This window comes from Dioscorea cayenensis, unplaced genomic scaffold (assembly GCF_009730915.1).
Source record: "Dioscorea cayenensis subsp. rotundata cultivar TDr96_F1 unplaced genomic scaffold, TDr96_F1_v2_PseudoChromosome.rev07_lg8_w22 25.fasta BLBR01000090.1, whole genome shotgun sequence".
In the NCBI taxonomy this organism is placed as follows: domain Eukaryota; kingdom Viridiplantae; phylum Streptophyta; class Magnoliopsida; order Dioscoreales; family Dioscoreaceae; genus Dioscorea; species Dioscorea cayenensis.
This window is the reverse complement of record NW_024086481.1, coordinates 1-9,630: the sequence shown is the minus strand read 5'-3', so window position 1 is coordinate 9,630 and position 9,630 is coordinate 1. Positions and strand designations below refer to the sequence as shown.

At 30.7% G+C, this 9,630-nt stretch overlaps 1 protein-coding gene across 1 annotated transcript; it reads left to right on the top strand.

The window, feature by feature from the left end:
- Positions 1 to 311: 311 nt before the first annotated feature.
- Positions 312 to 1,590, top strand: LOC120253464 (glucuronoxylan 4-O-methyltransferase 3-like). Its single transcript, XM_039261806.1, has one exon. It carries the CDS (start codon positions 442 to 444, stop codon positions 1,315 to 1,317), a length of 876 nt encoding a protein of 291 aa, XP_039117740.1. The 5' UTR covers positions 312 to 441; the 3' UTR covers positions 1,318 to 1,590.
- Positions 1,591 to 9,630: the final 8,040 nt, after the last annotated feature.

Here is a 9,630-nt window from a genome sequence, read left to right as displayed (position 1 = left end):
AATTACCGGTTGACACAGCCACTACAATCAATCAAATTTAAAAACAAAAAACAAAAAAAAGATGTTCATTCCCATATATGATATATTCAACCAAAAGCTACCTAGAAGACAACACATCCAAACTACCATAATATTAAAGAAAAAAAAAGCTATAAAAATACACCAACTCTTAAACTAAAAAATCAATCATTAATCAAACAAAACCCTACCATCCATGTTCCTTTCACTCACCACCATTTGGTTGGTCCACAATCCTCATCATCCACTCCATTTCCCTTCATCTTTAAGTATTCACTCAAAACAAATAACCTTTAATTTCCTCCTCTCTCAAGCCACCACCACCTCCCAACTCAATCATATAAACCTTCATCTCCTTTCCCAACTCCCCCTACTCCCCTTCTTCTTCTTCTTCTTCTTCTTCTTCTTCTTCTTTTCCAAACAATGAGGTCCAAAGTCCAAGCAAACCTAAACCTTAAACACATCCTCATAGGACTCTCCCTCATCTTCCTCCTCCTCCTCATCCTTAGACCAAACCTCTCTTCATCCTCTTCTCCTTCACCTCAAAACTTATCACCCTCTATTAAACCATCATCAACAAGTTATGAAAAACAACAAGAAATTAAATCACCATCATCTTGCACAAAGATCCCAGCATCACTAGCAGACACAATAATCCACTACACAACCCAAAACATAACCCCACAACAAACTTTTAAAGAAGTATCAGTGACTGCAAGAGTCCTACAAAAGAAATCCCCATGCAACTTCCTAGTCTTTGGCCTTGGCCATGACAGTCTCATGTGGAGTGCTCTCAACCATGCCGGGCGTACAGTGTTCTTGGAAGAGGACCAGAACTGGATTGAAAGCATAACCAGCAAATTCCCAAGCCTAGAAGCCTACCATGCAACGTACAACACTAAAGTTAGCCAAGCAGAAGAGCTCATGCAGCTTGGAAAGCAAGAAGAGTGTACTGTGGTTGGTGATCTGAGGTATTCTAAGTGTGCATTGGCGTTGAAGGAATTGCCAAGCTTGTTTTATGAAGTTGAGTGGGATTTGATCATGGTCGATGCGCCGACCGGGTATATACCGGAGGCACCGGGGAGGATGGGAGCTATATATAGTGCTGGGATGGTGGCAAGAGGGAGAAAGGAAGGTGAGACTGATGTGTTTGTGCATGATGTTGATAGGATTGTGGAGGATAAGTTCTCTTCTGAGTTTCTTTGTGAGAGTTATTTGAAGGAGCAAGAAGGTAGGCTTAGGCATTTCACCATTCCTAGTCATAGGAGTGAGCTTGGTATGCCTTTTTGCCCTAATTAGGGTTAGGGTTACGGTTAGGGCTAGTGTTCTTCATTATCTTTAATCTCTATTTTTTTTTTTACTTTTTTTTTTATTTGGGATCATGTTGATGTTATGGAGAGGAAGAGGAAGAGGAAGCAGAGGATGGTTGGTGAAGTTGAATTATTTGTGGTTTTTATTTTTATTTTATTTTTGGGATTTTAAGATGAGAGGTGGTTATTCATTGGTTGGTACATGAAATTACACATTTAGAAATATAAATAATGGAAAAAATATGTGTTTTTTTAATGTAAATTATTTGTGTTGCTTTGCTTTTTCTATGGTTTTATGATGGGAGGTGGTTGTTCATTGGTTGGTACACCAAACAAATTTAGAAATATAAATAATGGAGTATTTTAATTAGTGTTTGGTTTTAGAAATTTGGACACAAATTAAGCTTTACAATTTTGAGATCATGACCTGTCACAATTTCAAGATAAGGAAATATAATATATATGTATAAACTTTAGCAAATAAAATCCCACTAATGTCGCTTGGATTGATTAAATTAAATAATGCACAACCAAGTGGACCTTTCTGACAAAGAAATATAGTTTAATGGCTGATAGAGTAGTCCATTCATTTGAGTTGCTGAAGTGGGCTAACCTCCCCAATTAAGTTGACTTTTTCATTTCACTAAATGAGAAAATAATATTTTTTCTATTTTTCTATTTATTTATTTTACTTAATAGGCTTCAATATTTTTTTATATGAAATCAGAGTAAACTAAACATATTAATGTTTTTCACTTCCTGCAAAATTACCCATGTGGTGTAATATCACTTCTAATTAACTATTTCAAGAAATGAAACTTCTACTCATTAGCTTCATTATTCACTTTATGACAGTTTCAATGAGATAAAGGGACCATCATTTCTAACTACTTTGAGAAATGAAAGTTCTTTTTATTTTTCACTTCATGACAGTGAGATAAACATACATGTATATAGATGAAAATATCCTTATCAGGCATTTGCATCTTTAAAATATAAATGGGTGCAATATAAAAAAAAAAAATTATAAATATAAAACACCTTATTATTTTGAAATTTTTATGTATATTATTTTCCAACAATAAATTACAACATACTATATTGACTAAATTAATTAGATCATGACTAGCATTATGTCCTTCAAAATTCATGAAGAAATATACCATTTTTAAACTCAATTATTCCAAATTTCTATTACCATACAAACATAAAATCCTTAACAATGATTCTAAAACAATAACCGTCTAATTTTTAGTTGTTCTTAGGGTGTTATATGTTATAAATGGTATTTAATTTGATAGTAAATATATATATATATATATATATATATATAGATGCTAACAACCAGTTTCACAATATTTATTGTTCAAAACCGTAACTCTTCTACAAACTACAATATAAAACTCTCAAAGCCCATACTTATTTTATCAAATTTAATTAAATAAATTAAGCTAAAATGAAAACAATGGCACCAATCAAAGAAAAATACTTGTTTTGTTTTTCTCTTGTCTCTTGTATTGTTGATGTTGCTCTCCGATGCTCAATCATATTTGATGCATAGTAAGAAATTCCTCGCAAATCCATCACCAATATTGAAAGCCGAACAATGCTTGGAGTCAATTTCATGGATCCCCCATTGTGCTCAAGAACTATTTGAATCAGTTTTTACTCCGCCTTTCAAACTAGGACCAAAGTGTTGCACAACAGTGAAGAAGATCAATAAGGATTGTTTAGATGACATTATCAACAAGTTTCCATTAAATAATATAATTCTTCCCATCTATGAAACCTTATGTATGGATGAAAAACTATGAGAATTTAAAATTTGATCGAACCTTAGGTTGTATTTTTCTGATAAGTTGAATGAGAATAAAATTGAAGTTTGGGCTTGGCTTATATATCAAGTGGTATTTACCAATTATACCTTTTTATTTATCATCATGGTTGATTTATTTATTTTTACTTTGTCATGCAACATATTTAGAGTTGAATAAATTAAAACACCTCTTTTGTTTCTTTCAAAGGCGACATGTACAAGCACCACTCCATAAAAGAGTTATCAAAAGACAGACATGTATGAAATTAGAGTCTTACCAATTTTTATGAGTCAAACCGAGCTAATAAATTTCCTTATCATGTAACAGAAGAGGAAAATGACATTCTTGCACATGGAACCTAATGAATAAGGAATCAACATATTATCCAAGTATTTCATCCTGTGTCTCTGTTGTTATTAAAATATTTTTATTATAACTTTTGTTTATTTATGCAAAAGTTAGTATCTATGTTATTAGATAATGAGTATTTAATATATAAACTTTATCCTAATGAAGGTGTTATTTTTAAAAAAATCATAAAATTTATAGCATTTTTGACAAATATATGAGTGTTTGTAGTTCTTGACAAATATATGTAATTGGGATTATAAAAAAAATAATAATTTTAACTTAGAAGGACTAATCGAGCTAACTCTAATATTTTTTATTTATTTATGTAATACTTATTTTTTCCTCTTGTTACCAACAAAGCTTTTATTTACATATATTACTTCACATGTATATAACAATTTTTTTTATTAGACTTGTGGTTTATCTATTTTGTTATATATAAATATATTTCTTAATATTTTAATTGATTTAAAAATTAAATTAAAAGGCACAAGTTGATTAATACTAATTATTCAGTTTAAGATGTCATAGCATAAATTTTTAAATTAAAATAAAAAATATAATTTAGATTCATACAACACTTCATTTCTTGATTAAAAATTTATAATGATCTTTTTAACTGATATTTATCAAGTGGGATTAAAACAAATGTGATTTTTTTAAAGTAGCAATAGATCAGTGGCATTGACCCCACTATGACAAGTATTAATGTGAGACATTCAAAAAATCTTTAGTTCAAGTCCTATTAATATATAGCGGTGATAATCTTTCATTGTGAATATTGCTTTTGCAACCCATACTCTGTATTTTTGGATGAGAGTGCATGAGTTGGACATTTAACTCCCGGCTTATCCGCATATTTGTTTAAAAAAACAACAACATTAATATATTAATTTAATAAGAGTGATTAAGTTCATGAGAACCAACAATACATGGAAACAAGTAGACAAAGAAACCAAGTTATAAAAGAGAGATGTATAGATATATAATACATAATATATAATATATATTTATATATATGACCATATTATTATTATTTAAGCAATTAATCAATACAATATAATACTCTTTCAAATTTAAACGCACACCAAGACACCCACACACACACACACACACATATATGTATAAAAAACCATTTTTAATAACATCAATAATCAATAATAATATATGCTTCAATGAATATTAAAAAAAACAACGATCATTAACATAAATCGGGGTGTTATTATACTTTGAAATTGAAATTATTTAATTAATTGTTATATACCATAACTCTTTTAATAAAAACTCCATTAACTAATCTAAACTCCTCTTTACAAACTCTTATAAATCCCCAAACACTCACTCAATTAATTAATTATTGCATCCTTCCCAAATACAAGTGAAATATATTAAACCAGTTTCACCATATTTATTGTTCAAAATTATAACTCTTCTACCAACTACTATATAAAACCTCAAAACCTCAACTTATTTTATCAAATTTAATCAAATAAACTAAGCTATAAAAAAAAACAATGGCACCGATCATAGAAAAAACCTGTTTTGTTCTTCTCTTATCATTTATATATGTTGATGATGGTTTCCAATGCCCAATCACATTTGATCCATAGTAAGAAAGTACTAGCAAGTCCATCATCATTATCGAAAGCCGAACAATGCTTGGAGTCAATTTCGTGGATTCCCCCATTGTGTTCAAGAACTATTTGAATCGGTTTTTACTCCACCTTTCAAATTAGGACCTAATTGTTGCACAACGGTGAAGAAGATCAACAAGGATTGTTTAGATGACATCATCAACAAATTTCCATTGAATGATATAGCTCTTCCTATTTATGAAATCTTATGCAAGGATGAAAAACTATGAGGATTTAGAATTTGATCCAACCTCATGTTGCATTTTTCTAAGAAGTTGATGAGAATAAAATTTAAGTTTGGCATGGCTTATATAGTGGCATTCACTGATTATGCTTTTTTTTTTATTTTTATTTATTTATCATCATGGTTTATTTATTTTTTTACTCTAGGCATACAAATTTAAGTTTGGCATGGCTTATATAGTGGCATTCACTGATTATGCTTTTTTTTATTTTTATTTATCATCATGGTTTATTTATTTTTTTACTCTAGGCATACAACTTACTTAGAGTTCATCTTTGAAACATTTGGTTTAAAACTTCTGTTTATTTATGCAAAAGTTAATATCTATTTTATTAGATAATGATTATTTAATAAATAAACTTTAGCCTTATAAAGGTGTTATTTAAAATAAATCATAAAATTTATAGCCATTTCTGACAAATGCACATTAGTGTTTGCAATTCTTGAAAAATATATGTAATTGAGGTTATAAAAAAAAAAAAATTCTACTTAGAAGGACTAATGGAACTAACACTAATATTTTATTATTTATAAGAGGGAATGCCCATAGATTATTAATTTATAAATGTTGATTTGGACCATTGGATCTCAATCCAACAGTTTTTTTTATCATGAATAAACAGTAATTATTGTGCTTCTAAATAGTCCACAGTAAAAAAAATAAGATAAACAATATTCGGATTATTGTGTTTATGAGTAATGTACAATAAAAAGTGAGATGAATAGTATTTTAATCAAACTGTTAAATCAATTATTTATACAGTTACTAAACAAATCAAAACAATACATAAACTAAAAACCCCTGTTACTACCTTTTTCCTATTTATAATATGTATATATATATATATAACAATTTTTTATTAGACTTGTGGTTTACCTATTTAATTTGTTATATTTTTAATATTCTAATTGATTTAAAAAATTAAATTGAACGTCACAAGGTAATTAATACTTATTATTCCGGAAAATAACTTGGGTGGATATTGTATTATGGTAATTTTTTTATTTTGAGGATGAAATTTTAATTTGTATTATTTTGGTCATTCAACTATAATTTGGGTATAATAGGAGGGAACCAAGGCAATTTCGGGAAGAAATTGATGGTGTATACATTGGATTTGCGGCATCAACACCAATTCACTATATTGTTTGCATACACAAATATGATATATCATCAATGAAAGCCACGTTGCCACTAATATTAACATGCCACATGCCACGTCAATTTTTTCAAAGTGTTAATATGAGTGACCACGTGGCTCTCGTTGATAACTTGTCATGTTCACATATGTAAATGACACTATAAACTGGTGTTGATGGGACAAATCTGTTGTACACATCATTGACTTATCTATGAGTACCTTTTTTATGAGCATAAATTAAAGAAATGTGATATAAATTGAAATTTGATACTCAAAATGAAAAATGACTATAGTACGGTATCCTTCCAAAATATTTACCAATAATTATTCAATTTAAGATGTCATGCTATAGTTATTAAAATTAAAATATAATCATCAATTTGATAAAAAAATGATTTATCCACTTTAATAAAAAAAATTGTCCGCATAATATTAAAGAAAACCAAAGAAAATAGAGATATCTCGATGATGCATTTCATGCATAAATTATTTGATATGTAATAAAAATAAACAACATTAATATATTAATTAAATAAGAGTTACTAACATCATGAGGGCCAACAATAGAAATGTAAATAAGTAGACAAAGAAACCAAGTATAAAAGAGAGATGAATATATATATATATATATGAGAATACGTCAAACTGCGGACGTTCATAGAATGTTTACAGTTGACAATAGTGGTAGTGGAAGAGAGATAGAGAGAAACATATAGTTTGTTCACAAGCATTGTCACACCCACCCCTTCTACCGAGATAAATGTAGCACCCATCGCTTAAAAATTCCCTTTTAGCTGAAACCCGACACTCTGTTTTAAACAAAAATTAGACCTCAAGTTATAATTTATAACTTTACACCAATCGCAGTGATTCAAATACGAAATACAACAAATATAATAACTCAAATTTTGCAGGGTACAACCAGCTACAAGATCACGATACCAACAAATATAAAGAAAAGTATGGGACCCATGCAGGTCTTGGACCTAACCCTCGACTAGCTCTAAACTTGAACGAGCAATCTAGGGTCTTGCTCCCTCGCGCATTCATGACATTCGGTTTTAGTTTGGTAGAGTGGCTTAATAATTTCAAATACTCAAATACAAGTATATATATAAAAGTATATAAATATCAATTTCTCAAAATACCATAATTCTAGCAAAATACGCTCTTTAAAGAACTTTTTGAAACATAAACTCATCATAAATCAATATCAAATCAATTTTCTAAGAAAAATCCAAATTGTCGTGAGAGATCCCGTCTCCTAAGAGCGTGCAACGGCTTCTCCCTCATCACAACCCAAAAATAAAGTAATATAAAAACCATTCTCAAATCACATACTGAAAACTCTCCCCACTTAGCCCTGCCGCGATTAGGTCAGGGAGCCGCCAAGGTCTTCATAACCTTGGCGTCGCCCATCGGTCCCATGTGGGGCGACTACGGGATCCCGATGTATAATCCAATCGAGGCTCTACGCTCCCACCGATCCGGACAAATCAACACTCGGGTCCACCACGCCACCTCTAAAGGGTCGGCCCGTGGGGATCCCACTCATCAGAGTAGTCGGGCCTCAGCCGTCGCCATCCAAAACCAACATGTAAATACAGAGAATAAAACAATCAGAGATAAATCACATCATGGGATCCTTATCCGGGACAAAGCATTCACATCACGAAAATAAACATCATTTCCACAAAGCCCAATGTCAAAAAGAGATAACGACATAAAACCAAGAAAATCCAGATCCATGATACCATTCCTATTCCGAGAATGAAAACCAATTCCACAAATATTGTTGGTAAAACATTTTAAAAATGCTCACATGATTTCACAAATCATTCCAAATCAAAGCATATATAACCATCAAAAAAATAAATACATGAATCGAATAATTAAATCACATATACATGTATTTCACTATTCACAACACGTATAATTATAACTAAACCGATGTATCAATCGATTGTCGGGGAACATCAACAGCTAAGTAAATATACGTGATATTTTTAACCTTATCACGTAAATTAAACATGATAAAATGAAATACTTAAATAATTATTTCCAAAATACTAGCCATTAAACAGTTATTTCAAAATAATAATAATTAATTAATTTTTTTAAAATAATAGCCACTACCAACTCACCAGTGTCCTCTGGGTTAATTCCCGCACCCTGAACTCCCTCCCAGTTCGAACAACACCCTACAGTAATAATATAATAAAAATAAATATCACATTGAAAACCCAAAAGAAAAATACAAAAAACCAAGTAATTGACTCTCTAATTGGGGCCCACTTATTCCAATCGGTTAAAAACTCGGCCTTGAATAGTTAAATCGGTCTCCAATTGCACTTAAATTAACTTAATTTAGGCTAAACACTGCTGGAACCAATTTGAACCAAGATCAATTCCACTGAACCAAGTTTAATTGCACTGAACCAAACTCAATTTCACTGAACCAGATTGAACCAACCCAATTCTTATACAAAATTTCCTGGACCAACTTGGTTCAACCGAACCCAAATTTTTCTTGAATTGGTTCAGCCAAAAACTTAGCCCAACATCCAAACCAAGCTCAAATCAATCTCAACCAACTCAAATTAACCAAACAATTCAAGTCCAACCACACTCAATTTGATTTGATCAAACCTAGACCAAATTAATTCAATTAAAACCCAACCACACCAATTCTCATTCAAACCTCAAGTCCATCTCAACTCGATTTGATCGGCCCCAACTCAACCAAATCAACTCAACTCAACCAAATCAATTCCAACTTAGCTTTAATCTAATCAAATCAATCGGACTAACTCAACCCATTTCAATCCAACAATCATCATTAACACCTTAATCATCCTAATCATCAATTTAATTAACTAAACCAAATTTTAATCTCAGCTGCCACAAAGAACGCCACAAGAAACCTAAAATCTCATCCTCCATTTTTAAAACAAAAATTCAACTCAAAATACAAGATCCAAAATAACTTCAAAGCATTCATCATCAATAACAATCAGTGTAAAAGTTTTTATTAATCAAAAACCAAGTCAAATCTCCTGACCAACAAGGAATATAAAACTTTAGCATCTTTGCCCAAGTTTTCAACCAAATAAA

Bases quoted from the DNA above. Each gene is read 5' to 3' on its own strand.
- LOC120253464 (XM_039261806.1), top strand. From the start codon at position 442: ATGAGGTCCAAAGTCCAAGCAAACCTAAACCTTAAACACATCCTCATA.